Source organism: Pongo pygmaeus, chromosome 9 (assembly GCF_028885625.2).
Source record: "Pongo pygmaeus isolate AG05252 chromosome 9, NHGRI_mPonPyg2-v2.0_pri, whole genome shotgun sequence".
NCBI classification, from domain to species: Eukaryota; Metazoa; Chordata; class Mammalia; order Primates; family Hominidae; genus Pongo; species Pongo pygmaeus.
Genome location: NC_072382.2, coordinates 32,076,792 through 32,099,772, shown reverse-complemented (window position 1 = coordinate 32,099,772; position 22,981 = coordinate 32,076,792). Strand labels below are relative to the sequence as shown.

The 22,981-nt window shown below is 41.0% G+C and overlaps 1 protein-coding gene across 24 annotated transcripts in view; it reads left to right on the top strand.

The window, feature by feature from the left end:
• Positions 1–22,711, top strand: part of CD44 (CD44 molecule (IN blood group)) — a 92,661-nt gene extending 69,950 nt beyond the window's left edge. For 14 of the 24 annotated variants that reach the window (XM_054438253.2, XM_054438267.2, XM_063670996.1 and 11 more), the window contains 6 exons: positions 387–476; positions 1,667–1,870; positions 5,264–5,326; positions 9,746–9,817; positions 12,084–12,162; positions 19,458–22,711. In XM_054438253.2, coding sequence (XP_054294228.1) covers positions 387–476; positions 1,667–1,870; positions 5,264–5,326; positions 9,746–9,817; positions 12,084–12,162; positions 19,458–19,662 — 713 coding nt within the window. In that variant the 3' untranslated portion in view covers positions 19,663–22,711. The remainder of the gene's footprint in view (positions 1–386; positions 477–1,666; positions 1,871–5,263; positions 5,327–9,745; positions 9,818–12,083; positions 12,163–19,457) is intronic. The other 10 variants (XM_054438268.2, XM_063671000.1, XM_063670998.1 and 7 more) reach the window with 3 other exon arrangements.
• The last annotated feature ends 270 nt before the right edge of the window (positions 22,712–22,981 follow it).

The following is a 22,981-nucleotide window of genomic DNA, read 5'->3' as shown; positions in this document are numbered from 1 at the left end:
GCTTTTGATTACTGATAGGAGCATTGGGATTCAAATATTCTTTTTTCCATGTCTCTATGTTCTCTGGTTTTCCGGAGTGACTGGGAGCAATGCTACAATTGCGCCTGGACAATCCAGGATAGGCAAAGTTTTGGCTCAGTCTTCACCTTGCCACTTTACCTTTGATGATTATACTGAGAAATAAAGGGTCTTCAGAACCAACTAGAGGCAAAATAGAATTCTTCTGTATATTTCTATCGATCAGAGGAGAATGGTGTGCACAAGCCTTGGTCTTCCTATGCACCTATCCATCTGACTCTACTGTAGCTAGATCTTCCCTGCTACCAGATAACAGGATTTGTACCGTAGCTTCAAATTAACACTGGATTCATTCCTCATTGAAACAGAGCAGAGTAATTCTCAGAGCTTCTCTACATCACATGAAGGCTTGGAAGAAGATAAAGACCATCCAACAACTTCTACTCCGACATCAAGCAGTAAGGATTATAAAACCTAGTTGGCTTCAGCTATTGATAAGAATCAATCAATTATGGGTACTTTTGCGGTGTCTTTGGTGGAGGTGCATCCATTAGCTGCCATTACACTGTTACTTTTAATCAAAAGGTGCGTCTGGTGGTGGTTCTCTGATTTTTCTGTTTTATATACCTCTTTGTACATTAAGTGCAAACTACATTTCTTAATCTTAAAAGTTGGGTTTCTTTCACTCTAGAGTTAGTGATTTGTTTTAACAATAATGGATTGCTTATATATGATTTATTTTATTTGTTTATTTTTGTTAACTTGAGATCTTTCTAACTTTTTTATGTGGGCATTTAAATTTAGTGCTATAAATTTCCCTCTTACTACTGCCTTAGCTGTGTCCCAGAGATTCTGATACGTTGTATCTTTGTTCTTATTAGTTTCAAAGAACTTCTTGATTTCTGCATTAATTTCATTATTTACCCAAAAGTCATTCAGGAGCAGGTTATTCAATTTCCATGTAATTGTATGGTTTTGAGTGAGTTTCTTAGTCTTGATTTCAAATTTGATTGCGTTGTGGTCCAATAGACTGTTTGCTATGATTTCAGTTCTTTTGCAGTATGATTTATAATTGGCATAAATGTCTGATTATATCACTTTATAATCCTCACGATAATATTGTTTTGCCTTTTGTCCTCTGGACCTCCATGGTGCTGATGACTAAAAAGCAGTCCCTTCTGGAAAAGAAAATAATAATTAAATTAGTAGCCACAGGCCTTTGAAACCATGCATTTGCTATTTTAACTGCAGGCAGCAAAATTTTATCTTTCAATCCAATGGTATGTTTCCTCCACTACATCAAAGATGATCCAATTGAGAAAGAACTCAAGATTATCTAGTACCTCAGCTGACTTCAAGATCACAGTTGTAGTGACATAACCTTACCTAATAACCCAAGCAGATGTTGCAACAAATGCCAATTCTGGGTATTAAGATCACCAAAATCTCTTCTGTTGAGTGATGTCCAAGTGGTGTCTATTGCAAAATATTTATTCTGTTCAATAGTATGACAGACTTCACTCTATTGCTCCCTATTTATGGATAACAAGTGGAAAGCTTTTGCAGCAATTGTGTGTTCTGGAGACAAGCACATGGTGGGTGGTGATCTTACAAATAGGGGTTCATCACTGATTCCACCTCCACACAGATAGGAATGATGTCACAGGTGGAAGAAGAGACCCAAATCATTCTGAAGGCTCAACTACTTTACTGGAAGGTTATACCTCTCATTACCCACACACGAAGGAAAGCAGGACCTTTATCCCAGTGACCTCAGTTAAGACTGGGTCCTTTGGAGTTACTGAAGTTACTGTTGGAGATTCCAACTCTAATGTCAATCATTCCTTATCAGGTAATTTGGCATTTATTATCTAGTTTGCTTTCTCTATATAAAGAAACAATATATAGTTTCATATTACAGAGGACATTTTCTGTGTAGTCTGGGATTGGACTAGTTTGTGATATGGAAATGTCTTTCATTATTGGTTATCAATTCTGGTGCAAATAAACTTGGGTATATTTTAGATAAAAAAATGCTTCCTTTTGCCAGTGTTTTTTCCATTTGTCTGTGTTTGCATGTGTGTGTGTGTTATGTGTACAACTTGGCTGTTATGATGGAATTGCTTTCTTTGTCTTATCTTGTGATATATGAAGTTGAACCACATGAAACTGATATTTTTGCAGGTCAAAATAGTCAAATTTTAGCAATTCCGTTTAATTCGACTAATATACGCTACTTATTTTGTAAGGTTTTATCCTACAGGTGAATAATTTCTGTATACTAGTATCTTTGCTCTGAAATTATTATCTTGTTTTGGTGATAGATTGATCAGTTTTACTTTTGGTGATGGATAAACCTCTTCTAGTTCTGATGCACACTTAAAATGTTCATGATTTAATCTAGTATTAATGAATAGGGACCATTTCTCTTATTGTAACAGTGAAGAGAGGACTGAAGATAATTTATTCAATGAAGTTTGACACGGACCTAGAATAAGTCTTTTTTTTTCTCAAATAAGTAGTCATCTCTGCTTCTGCTTTTCTTTGCTTCTCCATTTGTATTAAGAAATTAACAGTGAAGAAAGGGGAAATGGAAAACGCCCACTGTAGTGAAGAAATAAAAAACAGATTCTGTTTTCCTAGTACTACTTTTTCAATTGCTTTGTAACACAATCACTAAGGCATATTCAAGATTAGAGACTTTAGATACATAATTTTGGAGCAGAGATCTTCTCTCCTCCCCCCAAAAAAGAAAAAGAAGAATTTATATGTGTGCATATATATATATAATTTTTTTTTTTTTTGAGACGGAGTTTCACTCTTGTTGCCCAGGCTGGAGTCCAATGGTGTGATCTTGGCTCACCTCAACCTCCACCTCCTGAGTTCAAGCAATTCTCCTGCCTCAGCCTCCATGAGAATCCAATATGTAAAACAGATGACGGTTGTGATGCAGGGACAGAAAATTCAGAATGCCACATGCTTGGCCTCATTTCTCTGGGTGGCCTACCCCGGAGCTTCAAGAAAAACAGTTTAAGAAAATGCTAACTTCTGCAATATTGGCAAGACAAAGCCCCTTACACTCCTTAGTTCTTTATTCAGCATTGTTCTGCTCTCATTTATTAAAAATTCCAAGTACCATTGTCAGTATTCTTCAGAAAATCTTTTAGTGCTGTCTCATTTCTTTTGGCATAAGAAAGCCTGTTGTGCAACCCAATGAATTTAATTTTTTTTTTTTTTTTTAAAGAGTCTTGCCCTGTCACCCACGCTGTAGTACAGTGGCGCGATCTCGGCTCACTGCAACCTCTGCCTCCCGGGTTCAAGCGATTCTCTTGCCTCAGCCTCCTGAGTAGCTGGGATTACAGATGTGTGCCACCATGCCCGGCTAATTTTTTTTATTTTTAGTAGAAATGGGGTTTCACCATGTTGGCCAGGCTGGTGTGGAACTCCTGACCTCAAGTGATCCACCATCCTCAGCCTCCCAAAGTGCTGGGATTACAGACGTAAGCCACCACGCCCAGCCATGAATTTAAATTTTAAATGGCAATTTTAATAGTCACAGTACCCTAGAATGCTTATAGCCAGCCTAATGTTAGTAAATCAAATGCTTTTTACAAGACTGATATTCACAGACACTGATTCTTTCTGATTTCCGCAGTGGTAAGGACAGATTTTCCATAATTCTCCATGGATTAGACAATTAAGTTACCCAATTCTCATCCTTGGTTTTCTTCAAAAACACTCACCCACATAAATCTCATTTATGTCTATACATTTTTCTCAGTCTTTACGCTTAATGTTAAGAACTAAAGCATTTGTTGAAGCGAGCGGATCACTTGAGGTCAGGAGTCTGAGACCAGCCTGGCCAACATAGTGAAACCCCGTCTCTACTAAAAATACAAAAAATTAGCCAGGCATGGTGGCAGGTGCTTGTAGTCTCACCTACTCAGGAGTCTAAGGCATTAGAATCACTTGAACCCAGGAATTGGAGGTTGCAGTGAGCCGAGATTGTGCCACTGCACTCCAGCCTGGGCGATAGAACGAGGCTCAGTCCCCCAAAAAAGAACTAAAGCATTTAGAATCATGGTGGCAGTGGTGGTGTTGGTGATGGTGATGGTGATAATGATGGTGATGGGATGGTGACGGTGATGGTGATTTTGGTAGTGGGAGTATTGGTGTGGCATTTCAGCAAATGTTGTTTTCATTTGTTTTAACCATCAACCAAGGAACAGAGCAGTCTGTCTCTTCAATATAATTACACAGGTGACTAAGTGTCACCCGCTTCCACCTTCTCTAATCAAGGAAATGGTGATGATCAGGTTACTATAGATTCCTTGTAAGGTGCCTTCATAATGGATAACTGTAGCCATTTTATGTAAGCATTGTCCTGTGATTAAAATAAAAAAGATTCCAGTATGCTTTTGAAAAATGTGGGTGGGGGAGAGAGTTTTAATATGCTGCATTCAAGATTTGACCTATGGATTTAGATTTTAGCAATTCATGAGGTTGTCTTAAGCTAAAGCTTTCTGGTGATAGATGTTTAAGAAGCTAGGATTATATTAACTAGTCATGTTGAAACTACAGATTTAACTTTAAAAAAATTATTTTAAACTTACTATAATACCCATATTCCAATACACATTATTCATGTTAGCTATCATCTCACCATTTCCTTTTTTACTTATTTTCAACTTTTTTTGAAAATAAGTAGTTGATCTTTCTCTTTGAATCTTTACATCATTCAATCCCAAGATTCCTTATTGCATACTAATTTCCTGCCGCCAAGAAATCTCTGTTTCATGCCCTAAGCCAGAGTACGCCCGTTTGCAGTGATTATGTTTCTCATAATCCAATTCATATTGTCCTTATTTAAAATGTACAATATCTAGTCTCAACTTCATACCTGCAAAGATATCACAATATTTTTGTTAGCATGTTCCTTACCACAGTTCTTGGATTTCTACCAAAACAAAGTTTCTACAAAACTTCCTGTGGTCATCCTTCTTAGCCTTTGCTGCCCCAGTTTCCTTAATTCTGATTAAAGCTCTAGCTCATTTATCAGTGGATTAAGCAATGAACAGTAACTAATATTGTGGACCCATTCAAGGCTGTTTTGCCATCATTTTTTGGAATACCTTAAAAAGACTAAACTTTGTGATAGGCTGTATAAGAATGCAAACGTAAGGAAATGCAGATGGGAGTGTAAGTAAAAACATGCAGTACTGACCTTCCTGATTGCTCATTACAGGAGACCAAGATGCATTCCGCCCCAGTGGGGGGTCCCATACCACTCATGGATCTGAATCAGCTGGTGAGTTCAAAACTGCTTTAGTCATTCACTGTTATAATCATTGAGCCTGATGATGACTACCAACGAAGTGTGAGTCAGTATCTCCAGAGAAGTGGTTCTCAAACCTTCTTAGCATACATCACAATTGCAGGGAGGGCATATTAAATCACAACGCTGGACCCCACCCTTAAGGTTCTTGATTCAGTAGGTCTGGGGTGGAGCCCAAGCATTTGCATTTCTAATCAGTTCCCTGGTAATGCTGACACTGCTGGGACAGGGATTGCACTTTGAGAACTACTGCTCTGGAGGAAAGCCTTGCATCTGAAAGCCTCAGGAAGAATTCAGGCAGTGTCCCAATTTAACATTGCACTACACCAGAGTGATTAAGAGCTTGAGCTTTGTAGCAAAAATGGCCTGAGTTCGATTCCAGCCCTCCGCATATTAACTGAGCAAGATGCTTTAAAGGGTCTGAGACAAAATTTCTCAACTAATAAACTTGGAATAATAACAATTGTCACAGGACATTGTTTCAAAAACTAAATGATAGAATACATGTAAAACATTTAGCATAATCCTGGCACATGATATCATCACTGGTATTTGTTGGGAATTTACTGTGTGCCAGCAGCATCTTTCTAAACACTTTACATGTATTAGGTTGGGCCAAATGGAACTGCCATTGTTGTAGGTCAAGAACAAGTCAATATCGGTCAGGCGCGGTGGCTCACACCTGTAATCCCAGCACTTTGGGAGGCCAAGGCAGGCGGATCACGAGGTCAGGAGTTCAAGACCAGCCTGACCAACCCTGTCTCTACTAAAAATACAAAAATTAGCCAGGCGTGGTCGTGCACACCTGTAATCCCAGCTACTCAGGAGGCTGAGGCAGGAGAATCGCTTGGACCTGGCAGGCAGAATTGCAGTGAGCCAAGATTGCGCCACTGCACTCCAGCCTGGGTGACAGAGCAAGACTCCGTCTCAAACAAACAAACAAAAAAAAAACAGGTTGATATCAGCAAATTCATAGAGTTTATCTAGTATGAACTCATTCAGTCATCCTATAAACTCTGTGACATAGGTAAGTACTATTATTATCCCCATGTTACAGATGAGGAAACTAAGGCTCAGAGAAGGTAAGTAACTTGGCAGAGTTGACAGGACCAGGGAGTGATGGAGCCACCTTTCAAGCCTGGAGGGTCTTGTATTACTTCTCATAGCACAGTCTGGAGAAGACATTCCATAATGACCATAATTACTGCCAGGCAGGAATTCTTAAATAGACTCCTGTTTGTTGTGATTCAGATCACACCCCTAAAAACCTTACCTCACACTGCAAAAGTCTGACATGAGGTAGGTTTACTAATTACTTCTACTGCTGGGCTACTGGGAGGTTCTGCCAGTGCTGCCTTACTGTGGTCTCCCTGAACATCATAAATCCAGGTGACCCCATGTAAATGATTTAAGCCATATCAATCATTGTCTTCCCTTTTTATGCCCAAGTTTGAGTGAGGCTCACCATCAGGTTTAAATGTTTACACATTGAAAACAAATATGAAGATGGATATTTACACGGTGGCTTCCACGATAACTCTCTATGGAGGAGCACTAGGAGGTAGGGATTCATTAGAAATGCTTCTGAAATAGAGACAGAAGTCACAGGTTCACTGGGGACCTTAGGCAGGGCACTCAACATTTCCCAGACTCAGTTTCCTTGTTGGTAAAAAGGAGATTAAATCATCTGCCTCAGTTGCTTCCTAGAGTTATTGTGAAAAAGACAGGGTACCAGAAGTATGAAAGTACTCTGAAAAAGTAGGGAGTTATTATTAAGGGGCATGATCTCTAAAACCAAGAGACCCCAGCCACTCTCTAAGTGTGATTCTTTAACCATCAGTGCGGACATCACCTAGGAACTTGTTGGAAATGCAGAATCCCTGGTCAACCCAGACCTACTGAATCAGGATCTGCATTTTAACTATACTCTCCCACCCAGGTGGTTTATATGCACATTAAAGTTTGGAAGCTTAGACTGTGCTAAACTGCTTTTCTCACCATTGAAGCCAATTGAACAATCTCTGTGCACATGTCTCAGATTACATGTCATCTCCCAACAGGAATATCAAGTGCTCCTCCTTTGTGGAACTTGCTATTGTGGCCAGTCCTACCCTGGCTGGATTTGTAGACATCTAGGGCACAAGGCAAGACCTGCTGTCTCACATCCATCCTCTGTGGCTTTTGCTTGAAGTGAGAATCAGGCGGACAGGAGCCAGTCTCTTTTGTTTGGCTTCTGAGCAGGTGTCTATTGTTCAAACAGGAGGTTTCATCTTGTTGCACGCACACCCAGATCTTTTCTTGCTGGGAGCACTTCTTCTTTTTTTTTTTTTTTTTTGAAAATCAAAATAAAGAGATTATGATACATTAATGGTCTCTTTTTCAAATATCAAAGACTTCTATGAGTCAGGGAAAAAAAAAAAAAAAACCCAGTGAGAGTGACTGTACCTCCTGGGGAGATTTCATGGCCAAAGATCTTCAGTTTAGGTGGCCAATGTCCCATGACTTGGGCAGGTGAAAACCTGCCAACTACCAAGGACACTGGAAGGCATGTAGGGAAAGGGCCTTGGACTGTTTTGGAGGTTTATAAAGTCAAAGGCCACTGTCAACATAGGATAGGGGATGTTGAAACACCCAGATGTCTGGTAGGAACTTGTTTTGCTCCCTTTTAAGTTTTAACAAAAGCATCAAATTGCATAAACAAGAGCCATCTTCTCCCCATATAACCATTGTAATCAAGATTTCAGTGTGCACAGCCTAAAGTCTGGCTCCATGAGGAAAGCTCTCATTTAAGACCTCACCATTTTCATCCATTGATCAGCCTTCAGGATTCTACAGTGGGCTTCCATTTGGTAGGAAAAAAAGAGTTCATTTTGGTGGAACACTTTCAAATTTTGTTTTGAAGCAATGGAGGAAGAATTTTTTAAAATCCATGAAGCTTTCATTTTGATGAGGCTCTTCACAAGATGTCTTAGAAGTTTCTTTTTTTAAAAAATTGTTTATTTATTTATTATTTTTATTTTTAACAGGGACAGGATCTCCCTATGTTTCCCAGGCTGGTCTCAAACTCCTGGGCTCAAGAGATCCTCCTGTCTCAGCCTCCCAAAGTGCTGGGATTACAGGTGTGAGCCACCGTGCCCGGCTTCTTAGAAGTTTCTTTTAGAACCATCGTGTCTCCCTCATTTCGATAGGCCTCCAGTTCTGACTTGAGGATTGTCTGTCTTGCGATACTTCCTCCAGTTTAAGGCATTTTGTTCATCTCCTTATTTTGCTTTTTAGCAGTAGAAAATGTTGATTCTTCTAACAAGGTGTGTTTCAGTAATATATCAGCAGGGACTCTAATACGGTGATTTTTCATAGTCAGAAAGGGCCACTGCCGCCAAACTCCTTATTTATTTATTTATTTATTTATTTATTTATTTATTTTGAGATGGAGTCTCGCTCTGTTGCCAAGCTGGAATGCAGTGGCACAATCTCAGCTCACTGCAACCTCTGCTTCCTTGGTTCAAGCAATTCTCCTGCCTCAGCCTCCCGAGTAGCTGGGACTACAGGCACATGCCACCATGCCTGGCTAATTTTTGTATTTTTAGTAGAGATGGGGTTTCACCATGTTGGCCAGGTTGATCTCAATCTCTTGACCTTGTGATCCGCCTACTTCGGCCTCCCAAAGTACTGGGATTACAGGTGTGAGCAAACTCCTTATTTTATAGTGTTTATGTTGGCTCCTATGATGCTATTGGATGAGATTTTCAGGTTCTCTTTGGGCTTTCTGGAGCGTGTGAGTCCCCTGGGGGTCTTGTTAAAATGAAGATTCTGATTTGGTAGCTTTGAGATGAGGCGTAAGATTCTGCATGTCTGGTGATCTCCCCAAGTATGCCTGTCCTGATGGTCTGAGAGCCACACTTTGAGTAGCAAGGTCCTAAATTAAAAATAGAAAATAACAACCACACACAACTACCAATACCGTGTACTTCTTTAAATCTCTGCAAAATTATCATGAACGGCATTCTATTATCCCCATCTTACGAGTGTGAAAAGGGAGACTTGGAGAAGGTAGATTGACCCAGCACACATGGCTAGTTAGGAAGGGACAGCAGTGAGACTTAAATCCAAGGTTGTCCAACTCTAGACCCCAAAGTCCTGAACACTGTGCAACACTGCTGCTGAGAATTCTTATGTTCCTTGATACAAAATAACATTACTAAGCCTTAGCCTTAATCAAACACGGCGGGGGGGATATCTTTTGTGTAATGCTTTATAAACATCTGCAGCTTGAATCCATAAACGGCTTCTCAGTGATTCAGAATGTGGAGAGCTGCCCTTTATGCAGCTCCACAAGGAACTCATGGTTACACATTTCAAACTTTGGCTGAGAGATGTTGTTTTTCCCCTTAGGACACTCACATGGGAGTCAAGAAGGTGGAGAAAACACAACCTCTGGTCCTATAAGGACACCCCAAATTCCAGGTGAGTTTCAAACTTTGAGGCAGAAAAACATGGTGAAGGCAGCTTTCTCAGAATGTCCCAGCAAGGAAGAAGAGACCCGTTTGAGAGCACATTCTCCACAATGCCCAACATATGAATCCAATTGCTCATCTTTACAGTTAAAGGATGAGTGAGAGTACTACAGCCTCTTGGTAGGAAAAGATGGAATAGTCTTTTCTTCCTGGGTTCTGCAAACTAGCTGAGCTCATACTCAGATCTGTCCCTGGCCTGTCCCAGGAAGTGCCATGTTAGTTACTAAAGCTTCCTTCCTAAATGAATGATCACCAAGAGGACCCCATGTCATACCTAGGTCCTTTCTATCCCAATCCAATTTCCACTTATTTCTGGGGTCCAAGGTGAAGCATGTAATTTTCCTCTTACAATTACAGACAGGGAGGAGCTACAAGAGGCATTTATGTTACATGGAGTGAAAACTTTCTTTTGGTTCCCCAACTAATTTTTTTTGGTCGAGGGACCACCTGCTGATGTGGACAGAATAAACTTTTCAGAAAGTACAACATGTGCAGTGAGGAGGCTGGGACACCTGGTTCTCCTGAGCATCAAGACAAGGCATTTGTTGCAAATTCTTTATTTGACTTGGAATCAAAATTGATTTGTCATAGAGAATTACTAAAGGGAAGAGTTCTCCTAAGGTTGTAAATTACCCTTTTAATTCTCTCCTCTTCAGAGGTCTCCAAACTGAGCCTCCCTTGGGGAAAGAGAAGAATGTGGCGTGCACCGTTCTCCTTTGCCCCAGCTTGCCTAAGCACACCTGAAGGCAGACCAGACAGAGAGAGGGGTGGGCTGTCCCGAGGGAGAGCATGGGGGAAGCCTTAGCTGTCATCAGGCAGCAAGATTCTTCCCAGCTCCAGTGATAGTGCAGGTGGGATATCTCAGGGCTGGAAACCAGGGCCATGGTGGGCAGGAGTAGAGAGGAAGAACAGAAACGGGGCCCTCCTGTCAGTCTCCCCCCACTTCTGACTCTACCTCCCTCTCCAAACTCATCTAAACCAGGAAAAGGTGAGGCAAAGGTAGTGCTGAGCAGGAAATCAGAGATAAACCAAAATTTCCAAAACGAAAACAGATAATGAGACTTTCCATGTCTCTTCTTTCTCAAGCCCTGGTTCATTGCACACATATAAAACCCACTTTGCAACTGAATTTAGTAGAGTTGTCGAGTCATATTTTAGTCCTACAAGAGCCTGATTTCAAAATGTGTAGAATATTAATCCACAAGTGATATGTAATTATTGAAGACATTTGAAAAAGTACAACTAAATAAAATAATGGAAATATAAATCAATTATTATCAATCTCACCATCCAGAAATACCATGGTTACCATTTTAATATATGTCTTTTTTTTTTTTTTTTTTTTTTTGAGATGGAGTTTCACTTTGTCGCCCAGGCTAGAGTGCAGTGGCGCGACCTCGGCTCACTGCAACCTCTGCTTCCTGAGTTCAAACGATTCTCCTGCCTCAGCCTCCTGCGTAGCTGAGATTACAGCATGCCACCATGCCCAGCTAATTTTTGTAGTTTTAGAGATGGGGTTTCACCATGTTGGTCAGGCTGGTCTCAAACTCCTGACCTCGTGATTCGCCTACCTCAGCCTCGCAAAGTGCTGGGATTACAGGCGTGAGCCACCGTGCTCAGCCTTTCCTGTCATTTTAAAATGTAAAATATATACCAAAATGTGATTACACCTTACATGGTGTTTAGCAAACTTTGCCTACTGGTTAACCATGGCTTCCACGTCATTGAATATTTCCTCCTTATATTGTAGTGCGTAATGCAATAGATGTACCCTAATTTATTTAACCAATCCTTTATTGCCTCCATTTTTGTTTTTTAATACAATGTAAGGTGGATAGGTGGATGCTTTTATACAGGAAAAAATGCTTCTTTCAAAAGAAGCCTACGTTTCCTTTTATATGTTTAATAATATTATACCAAAGGCATCTACAAGATTCAACAAGTCATCCTGTCCTTTTTTAGAAACATAGTTCTCCTGAAGGGACTTGAAAATCCTGACTGATAATAAAAGATTAAAGCAAGAAGGCTGTTGGACAAATACTTATAGCAAATTGCTCTTCCAGAATTACCTGCCTATTGGCTGGACCTATTGGCCAGACCCCTCTGCAGCACTGACTGTGGTGCTTGTTTCAACTAGGTCAATTATAAAGTGCATTTTTGTTTTTACAAAGTGTGTCTCTGAAGCTCACGCATGTCATTTAATTTACTCACACCAGAATGGCTGATCATCTTGGCATCCCTCTTGGCCTTGGCTTTGATTCTTGCAGTTTGCATTGCAGTCAACAGTCGAAGAAGGTAAGGGGCTGTCCTGGGGGCTTTCAACTTGGAAAGGGCATCATTTAAACTCGGGCTTTATATCTTTGCTGCTCAGAGTGTACGTAGTCCCTGGAATCAGCAGCCTGGGCACCCTGGGAGTTTGTTGGAAATGCACAATCTCAGACCCAACCCCAGACCTCCTATGGCAGAGTCTGCATCCTAACAAGTTTCCAGGGATTCATGTGCGTGGTGCAGCTTAAGACATCTTTCTCTACCCCGGTTTTTAGAGACAGGAGACACCTGTGATTGTTTGGCTCATCACTTTTAAGTAGTGGTTGAATCCTTTGTGATTTTACATGTTTTTTAGGGTTAAATCTCATGCAGACTCTATCTGATGAAAGTTATGAAGTATCTCACCAGGAAGGCACACAAAAGTATATACTCATTCATTGATTTGATAAATATTTGTTAAATACATCCACAATGCACAAATATCGTATAAAGATTCAGTGATTCATCATCCCCTGTAGCCTCTCTGAGGCCCAGGGAAACTTTAAGAACTTTTACCAGAAGGAAGTATTGGCCTTGTGCTTTTGTTTGTTGTTTGTTTTTTGTAATGATATCATTTTCTATTTTATGGGAACTGTAGTTGAAGAGATTCAGGTTATAGCACAAGAAGAGCACTGTTTCATAGTCTTCTTGCTGTTAGGAGGTCTATGAAGCAGAGAAGAACTTTCCTTATGAAAACAACTAAATGAAGACAGTCACCTCCCAAGAACTGACACATGGGCTGTTTTTATATTCTTGAAGGCCACTCTCTCCCTACCTGAACCAAGACCTATAGATTTAGATGTTATTTACATTTTATATATATACACATTATATATACACAATAGTAATTCTAGCAACAGAGGAAATGAACTTTAACAGGGGTATAAATCTAAATTTATAAAAGTATAAATCTAAATTTCTTACCCAAGACACTTTAAAGATACGTTATTTTTCTCCAGGACATAATTCATAGGAATATTAAGCCTTTTGTAAATGTCCCTTTAGATGGTTTCTCATAAGGTAAAAGAAATTTATTTCCAAGCAGGGCCACCTTTATTGTGTCCCCAGATCACCTCACAGGGCACAAAAATGCCCCTCAGTCTGGGAGAAGACCTAGAGAGAATTATGGACTCCTTACTGGTTTTTGGAAAGCAACCAACAGCTAATTCCAACACCATGGGCAGCCCATACAGTCTCTAATTATCTGAGAAAATCAAATGATGCTGTTACAATAATTACGCTGGTACAAGTTAATAAAAGTGCCATGTTACAGTCAAATAGCTATGTTGCTATCTATACCATTGAGGGCATAGTTTTAAAAAGTAGTTATGCTAGCTGACTGTATAAGGAACAAAACTGAGAAAAAAAATCTAAAAGGCCGCCTATGATTGAATGGGAAGATTTTTTTTAGTTGAATTTAAATAATGTGACTTGGGGGAGCCTTTACAAAGAGTCTTTATACTTCCCTTCAGCTTCCTTGTTTTCCCTTGGATTACTTTTGCTCAATTAAATATGAATTTCCTATTGTGTGCAATCAGCCCTTTATTGCCAAGCCCTAGAAGGCACCACTTTTGCTCACATACACAGTCCATAAGCTTTGCACGTGTCACCATAGAAACGCTGGCAGGGATGCTGTCGACATTTAGGGAGACCTCGGAGAAGCATCTCAGCTGTCCCTAAGAGCAGCTGGAGTCCATACATTGGGACTGGGTATCTCCCCCATCGTCTGTGTCTTGTCAGCAGCAGACAGCAGAGGAGGGGCCTCATTGCTGCCCTCTCCCTCCTCCCAAGACCAGCAGTCACCCTGGCAACTGGCAAACAGGGACACACAGGGTCCGGCACAGTGAGTATCTCACCAGGAAAGTAGCTGCTTGGACGCCATAAATTACTATGTCCTGATTTGATAATTGAAAACAGATTTGCCACGCAGCTAAAAGGTGGTTAACAGCTGCACAGGCCCCTTAATGGGCTCTGTGATTCTAAAGCTGTCAGCCCATTTCTAATCCCCTTCAAAGGCTGGGGCTTTTCTGCTTTGAGTGTCACATTTAAGAGAAAGAGATACAGAATCCTATTTCATCTGAGAAAGTTTGGTTGAAAATGGGACCTCCAATGGGTGTTCATTTATTCAGCAAACATCTTTTGAGTGGCTCCTGTGACTACCAGCCCTGGCAAGGAGAAAGAGAAGGTAAAAAACAAAAAGAGTACCACCACCTCTTTTCTAAAAGAATCTTGAGGTTTAGTGGCAGTATTGGCCTCTTGAATTTGAATTGGCTAATATTTACTGAGAACATTCCCTTTGCCAGACACTGTTATATAAATTATGGTTAAAAGACAAAAGTGGAAAATCATTAGTCTCTGAAGTTGACATACAAGGATGGATCATGGGCTTGCATGATGAAGTGATCTGTGAGTCACTTTGTCTTAAAGATGCTGGCTTGGGGGTTCTATTACTTCTTTAGCTTTTTCCACCCCTGCCACTATCCAAAACAGCTTTCTTTGCTGTTCCTCATGTCATCTGGCTCCTTGAGTTACAGCTCTCCAAGGGAAATCATATTTTATTCCCTCTTCATGAGAGCACATAATTATTTTAGGAGTCAGTTGGGTTGATAGATACTGTGTGAGGCTCCAGAGAAGATTTTCCTTTAAAGAATCTATCTGGGCCAGGTGCAGTGGCTCACTTTGGGAGGCCAAGGCAGTGGATTACTTGAGCCTAGGAGTTCAAGACCAGCCTGGGCAACATGGCAAAACCCCGTCTCTACAAAAAATACAAAAATTAGCCGGACATAGTGGCGCATGCCTGTGGTCTCAGCTGCTTGGGAGGTTGAGGTAGAAGAATCGCTTGAGCCCTGGGAGGTGGAGGCAGCAGTGAGCCATGATAGTGCCACTACAGCCTGGGCAACAGAGTGAGACCCTGTCTCAAACAAACAAGCCAACAAACAAACAAACAAAAACCTATCTTATTTGTCTGAAGCAGAGAAAAAAACATGAGGACTTTACTATGTTGCTTGTACATAAAAGCTGTTCACCAGCCTTCACTTTAACGGGAATAATCATCTTTTCTATAAACCCCAGCAGGCAGTCACCCACACTCCAATCAGTAGGTCTTCTCTATGCAACGCCATAATTTAGAAATATTTTCCTTCTCTTACACTACCGTCTAGCTCCTGCAATCTGAGCTCACCCAACCTCGTCCTGCTGTCTAGAACAGTGCTATGCAATAGAACCTTCTGTGATGATGGAAATGTTCTATATCTCCACTGTCCAATTTATAACTACTAGCCACTTGTGGCTACTGAGCACTTGAACTGTGGCTAGTTCAACTGAGGAAGTGAATTTTTAATTTCATTTTATTGTAATTAGTTTAAATTCAAATAGCTACATGTGGCTGGTGGCTACTATATTGGATGGCACAGCTCTAAGACAGTGCAAAATAAATCCCTAAATATCGTTAAGGATTGTCAGGTAGAAGAGTCATGAGATCAGTTGCCAAGTTACCCACCTAAATCTTTTGAGATAAATTCTGCCATGCCATAAAAGTATGTTACCTGGCTTCTAAACCCCAGCCAGGCTGCCCTCCCTTTCCTGGTGAGGTCTCAGTCTGCCTCCTTCCACACTGTGTGATTGCTGTGTGCTCAGCTAATGCCTGAGATTTAAGGAAAGAGGAGATAAAGGTAAGACACAGATCCATGAGGATCTCTGAACTTCAGGGTCAGAAAATCCAAGCTGTGGCTGGGTGCGGTGGCTCACACCTGTAATCCCAGCACTTTCGGAGGCTGAAGGAGGCAGATCACTTGAGGTCAGGAGTTTGAGACCAGCGTGGCCAACATGGAGAAACCCTATCTCTACTAAAACAAAAATTAGCCAGGTGTGGTGGTGGGTGCCTGTAATCCCAGCTACTCGGGTGGCTGAGGCAGAAGAATTTCTTGAACCCAGGAGGCAGAGGTTGCAGTGAGCTGAGATGGTGCCATTGCACCCCAGCCTGGTTGATGAAGTGAGACTTTGTTAAAAAAACAAAACAAACAAACAAACAAAAAAACAGAAAATCCAAGCTATGATTCTTGCAGTGCAGTGCCATAACTAGCTGTGAAACTTTGGACAATACTTCTTGGACTTGGTGTCCAGTTTACATAATGAAGAAGCCGGGCTAGATGATCTCTGAAGCCCCTTAAGGTCTAGTGCTCCTTCTTAAATTCTTATAACTAAGAAGAACTTGAAAAATAGAATTTTTCTCTTAAAAGTGCTTATTAGACGCCTAGAGCACTGAATATTGGAATGAGTTATTTATGAGAATCATCCTACCCTCCTGAAAGTACTCAGACAGATAGAAACACATAAATCCAAAGGGAAATGCGGGCCAGCCAAAAACCAAGCACAATATTCCTGTGTTCTGTAGGTCAAATGTTATCTACTGTCAAGATCAGCTTCGTTTAGATTAACAACATTAATCTCCACCCACTCCCATGCACAGACATATTTTTTATGCTCATAAATCACTTTCCCACAATATTTCATTCCATCCCTCAACCACCCATTGGTTAGGCAAATGGGAATTACTTTAACTAGACAACTTTCCTCCAAAGAACACAGGGACCAGGGAATTGGAAGTAACACAAGCAGCATTCTACCTTGAGCCTTTTAAATCCTCTTCATAGTAAATAATAACGAGGTAGGTGGAGGCAGCCAGGAGAAACAAGCAAAATTCATTTCATGTGGGTTTTGTTATATGAACAATTATAGATAGCACTTGAAAGCTTACTGTGCTCCAGATACTGTTCTAAGTGTTATCCCAAACCTTAGTTTCCTTACCCCGCATAAGAGCAAGAATAACAATTATTTCCTTACCCCTCATAAGAGCAAGAATAATAACAACAATAGACTCATTTATTTAGTGCCAGTCTCTGTTTCAAGGGCTTTTCACAACCCTATGATATTGCTACTCTTAATAACCTGGTATTATTGATGCAAAACTGAGGCTCAGAGAGGTTAAGTGAGTTGCCCCAGGTCACACTCAAAACCAGGCCTTCCAAGCCTCTTTTCTTCTTTCTTTTTTTCTTTTCTTTTCTTTTTTTTTTTTTTTGAGACGGAGTCTTACTGTGTCACCCAGGCTGGAGTGCAGTGGTGCGAGCTCAGCTTACTGCAAACTCTACCTCCCAGGTTCAAGCAATTCTCCTGCCTCAGTCTCCTGAGTAGTTGGGATTCAGCCACGCACCACCATGCCCCCATGACCGGCTAATTTTTGTATTTTTGGTAGAGATGGGGTTTCACCATGTTGGCCAGCTGGTCTCAAACTCCTGACCTCAAGTGATCCTCCTGCCTCAGCCTCCCAAGTGCTGGGATTACAGGCGTAAGCCATTGTGCCTGGTCTCTTTTTCTTTTTTGAAACAGGGCTCACTCTGTCACCCAGGCTGGAATGCAGTGGCACAAACACAGCTCACTGCAGCCTTGACTTCCTGGGCTCAAGTAATTCTCCCACCTCAGCCCCCAAAGTAACTAAGTCTACAGGCACATGCCACCACAGCCGACTTATTTTTGTATTTTGAATAGAGACTGGGTTTTACCATGTTGCCCAGGCTGGTCACAATCTCCTGGGCTCAGGTGATCCACCCGCCTTGGCCTCCCAAAGTGCTGGGATTACAGACGTGAGCCACTGCACCTGGCCTCCAAGGCCCTTTTCTTGACCATGCATCTTGCTGGACTCCATCTGTATTCCTGGTCCCTATGAATCTGTTTCACGGTTCAAGCATCCTTCCCCCAACCCCTCATCAAGCCTCATGCTAGAGGAGACAGGATCTACCTCCTGTTGAGGAGGTATAATTTCTATTTCCCCAAACAAGAGCTTAAAGTTTATGGCCTTGGCAGTCCTACAGGGAATGGTCAATGATCATGAATAACAGAGGCTTTGTCGCTATTACTCCAAATACCCAGAGGCAAAGTGAACAATTCTGACTTCATACTGTTTCCAAATCTCCAGAGGGCTGGCAGCATTGACAGAGCCAGGCAGAGCCCAGGCTTTGGTCATAAAGGCCTGGATTTGAATATTGGCTCTGTCATTCTTACTCTCTGTGTGACCTCGAGCAAGTTATTAAACCTCTTTTGGCCTCAGTTTCCACTGCTGTATTATGGGAACAATAGCTGCTTTGAAAGAGTGTTGTAAGAATTACAGAAAATTACATGTAAAATGTCTGGTATTCAGGAGGTAATCTGCTTCCCTGAATCCCCATCTTGCTTGTAGTTGTGAAGCTGTGCAACTTTCCTTCCTCTAAGGATAGTGTGACTCGTATATGTGTAGCAGTGATGTGTTACAGGAAAGAGGAAGCATTGCATTAGGCTGGGTGGGGTGAAGCAATGGACAGTAACCAGGGAAAAGATCAAGGTCGTGCTCTTCCATAGCAACTTTCTTTTGCGTTTGGGTCTTAAGTAATGTTTGAGAAACCTTAAATTAACGAGAATAATTTGTCTTGTGTTATTAAACTTCCTATATCAGGGTTGTGTGAGTTAGCCAATGTTAGGAAAACATCACTATGGCCTTATACCTCTAGAAAAATGTTGTTTTATTCTTCTCGGTACATTCAGTAATAATGCTGACAAGGCCAACAAAGTGTTGACTGGGAGGGGAAGTTATGGGACTTTCTGGAATATACAAATCAGAATGATTTACAATCATCATGTTGACGGTTTATCTAAATCTGCAGAAACTGCTAAAATGCTTAAAAGAGGCAAACATTTCCATTATGAAGTATGATAGAAAGAGAATCAGAACTTGAGAGTCAGACAGACCAGGGTTTGAATCCTCTTTCTTACTTGCTGAGTTACTTGGGGGAAGTTACTGAATTTTCTGATCCCCAAGGTTTCTTCTCTTGGAATAGAGGGAAAATAATAATAACACCAGCTTCCTGGAGTTGTAGTTGCTGATTTGCAAACTTGACTGTGCAGAGAAACCCCCGAGGGGTTGTGAACCACAGATCCTGGGCTCCAACCCTAGAGTTTTCTGATTCAGCAGGTTTGGGGCGGGGCTGAGAATTTGTATTTCTAACAGGTTCCAAGATGATGCTTTTGCTGCTGGTCCAGGGACCTCACTTTGAGGAGCGCTGGTTGTTATGAGTCTGGTTGTTAAGTGCTGGTTGTTAGTTGTTAAAGTAGAGAAAACACCTAGCACAGTGCTTGGCACACACTAAAGCCATCATAAACCATAGTGATCATCATGATGGTGCTCAATAAGGATGATGATCTGATGCCTGAGTCACTGCAATCTTTCTCATATGGTACATTTTTTAAATTATTAGGTGTGGGCAGAAGAAAAAGCTAGTGATCAACAGTGGCAATGGAGCTGTGGAGGACAGAAAGCCAAGTGGACTCAATGGAGAGGCCAGCAAGTCTCAGGAAATGGTGCATTTGGTGAACAAGGAGTCATCAGAAACTCCGGACCAGTTTATGACAGCTGATGAGACAAGGAACCTGCAGAACGTGGACATGAAGATTGGGGTGTAACACCTACACCATTATCTTGGAAAGAAACAACCGTTGGAAACATAACCATTACAGGGAGCTGGGACACTTAACAGATGCAATGTGCTACTGATTGTTTCGTTGCGAATCTTTTTTAGCATAAAATTTTCTACTCTTTTTGTTTTTTGTGTTTTGTTCTTTAAAGTCAGGTCCAATTTGTAAAAACAGCATTGCTTTCTGAAATTAGGGCCCAATTAATAATCAGCAAGAATTTGATCGTTCCAGTTCCCACGTGGAGGCCTTTCATCCCTCGGGTGTGCTATGGATGGCTTCCAACAAAAACTACACATATGTATTCCTGATCACCAACCTTTCCCCCACCAGCTAAGGACATTTCCCAGGGCTAATAGGGCCTGGTCCCTGGGAGGAAATTTGAATGGTCCATTTTGCCCTTCCATAGCCTAATCCCTGGGCATTGCTTTCCACTGAGGTTGGGGGTTGGGGTGTACCAGTCACACATCTCCTTCAACAGACCCCCTCTAGAAATTTTTCAGATGCTTCTGGGAGACACCCAAAGGGTGAAGCTATTTATCTGTAGTAAACTATTTATCTGTGTTTTTGAAATATTAAATCCTGGATCAGTCCTTTGATCAGTATAATTTTTTAAAGTTACTTTGTCAGAGGCACAAAAGGGTTTAAACTGATTCATAATAAACATCTGTACTTCTTCGATCTTCACCTTTTGTGCTGTGATTCTTCAGTTTGTAAACCAGCACTGTCTGGGTCCCTACAATGTATCAGGAAGAGCTGAGAATGGTAAGGAGACTCTTCTAAGTCTTCATCTCAGAGACCCTGAGTTCCCACTCAGACTCAGCCAAATCTCATGGAAGATCAAGTAGGGCAGCACTGTTTTTTTTTTTTCTTTGGACACTGTCCAAAGGTTTTCCATCCTGTCCTGGAATCAGAGTTGGAAGCTGAGGAGCTTCAGCCTCTTTTATGGTTTAATGGCCACCTGTTCTCTCCTGTGAAAGGCTTTGCAAAGTCACATTAAGTTTGCATGACCTGTTATCCCTGGGGCCCTATTTCATAGAGGCTGGCCCTATTAGTGATTTCCAAAAACAATACGGAAGTGCCTTTTGATGTCTTACAATAAGAGAAGAAGCCAATGGAAATGAAAGAGATTGGCAAGGGGGAAGGATGATGCCACGTAGATCCTGTTTGACATTTTTAAGGCTGTATTTGTAAACTTAAACACACCAGTGTCTGTTCTTGATGCAGTTGCTATTTAGGATGAGTTAAGTGCCTGGGGAGTCCCTCAAAAGGTTAAAGGGATTCCCATCATTGGAATCTTATCACCAGATAGGCAAGTTTGTGACCAAACAAGAGAGTACTGGCTTTATCCTCTAACCTCATATTTTCTCCCACTTGGCAAGTCCTTTGTGGCATTTATTCATCAGTCAGGGTGTCCGATTGGTCCTAGAACTTCCAAAGGCTGCTTGTCATAGAAGCCATTGCATCTATAAAGCAACGGCTCCTATTAAATGGTATCTCCTTTCTGAGGCTCCTACTAAAAGTCATTTGTTACCTAAACTTATGTGCTTAACAGGCAATGCTTCTCAGACCACAAAGCAGAAAGAAGAAGAAAAGCTCCTGACTAAATCAGGGCTAGGCTTAGACAGAGCTGATCTGAAGAATATCTTTAAAGGAGAGATGCCAACTTTCTGCACTATTCCCAGCCTCTGCTCCTTCCTGTCTACCCTCTCCCCTCCCTCTCTCCCTCCACTTCACCCCATAATCTTGAAAAACTTCCTTTCTCTTCTGTGAACATCATTGGCCAGATCCATTTTCAGTGGTCTGGATTTCTTTTTATTTTCTTTTCAACTTGAAAGAAGCTGGACATTAGGCCACTATGTGTTGTTATTGCCACTAGTGTTCAAGTGCCCCTTGTTTTCCCAGAGATTTCCTGGGTCTGCCAGAGGCCCAGACAGGCTCACTCAAGCTCTTTAACTGAAATGCAACAAGCCACTCCGGGACAAGGTTCAAAATGGTTACACCAGCCTCTACCTGTCCACCCAGGGAGAAAGGGGTAGTGATACAAGTCTCATAGCCAGAGATGGTTTTCCACCCCTTCTAGATATTCCCAAAAAGAGGCTGAGACAGGAAGTTATTTTCAATTTTATTTTGGAATTAAATACTTTTTCCCTTTATTACGGTTGTAGTCCCTCAGTTGGATATACCTCTATTTTCACGATAGAAATAAGGGAGGTCTAGAGCTTCTATTCCTTGGCCATTGTCAATGGAGAGCTGGCCAAGTCTTTACAAACCCTTGCAACATTGCCTGAAGTTTATGGAATAGGATGTATTCTCACTCCCTTGATCTCAAGGGTGTAACTCTGGAAGCACAGCTTGACTACATGTCATTTTTACCGATGATTTTCAGGTGACCTGGGTTAAGTCATTAAACTGGGTCTTGTTTATAAAAGTAAAAGGCCAACATTTAGTTATTTTGCAAAGCAACCTAAGAGCTAAAGATGTAATTTTTCTTGCATTTGTAAATCTTTTATGTCTCCTGAGGACTTCTCTTAAAATTAGCTCTGAGTGAAAAATCAAACAAGACAAAAGACATCTTCAAATCCATATTTCAAGCCTGGTAGAATTGGCTTTTCTAGCAGAAGCTTTCAAAAAGTTTTATATTGAGATTCATAATAACACCAAGAATTGATTTTGTAGCCAACATTCATTCAATACTGTTATATCAGAGGAGTAGGAGAGAGGAAACATTTGACTTATCTGGAAAAGCAACACTTAAGAATAAGAATAACATGGTCCATTCACCTTTATGTTATAGGTATGTCTTTGTGTAAATCATTTGTTTTGAGTTTTCAAAGAATAGCCCATTGTTCATTCTTGTACTGTACAATGACCACTGTTATTGTTACTTTGACTTTTCGGAGCACACCCTTCCTCTGGTTTTTGTATATTTATTGATGGATCAATAATAATGAGGAAAGCATGATATGTATATTGCTGAGTTGAAAGCACTTATTGGAAAATATTAAAAGGCTAACATTAAAAGACTAAAGGAAACAGACTCAGAAGTCTCTAATTTAAAAGAATGGGAGGCTGAGAGGGACAGAACTATGCTTATCTGGCACTGTCTGGGTAATTTAGAGGAACAAAGTCAAAGGTATCTGAGGTGGCTGAAGCCTCACACTCATTTTATTTTTTAAAAAAGCAAAAACAAAATGGGTTTCCATCAACTTGAAAGTCTTCTTTTGGAGAATATTTGGTTTTCTATGAGTGATGTGTGGTTCACATGTTTCAAACTAAATAAGATACAGTGAAGTGTTAGTTCTTTTAA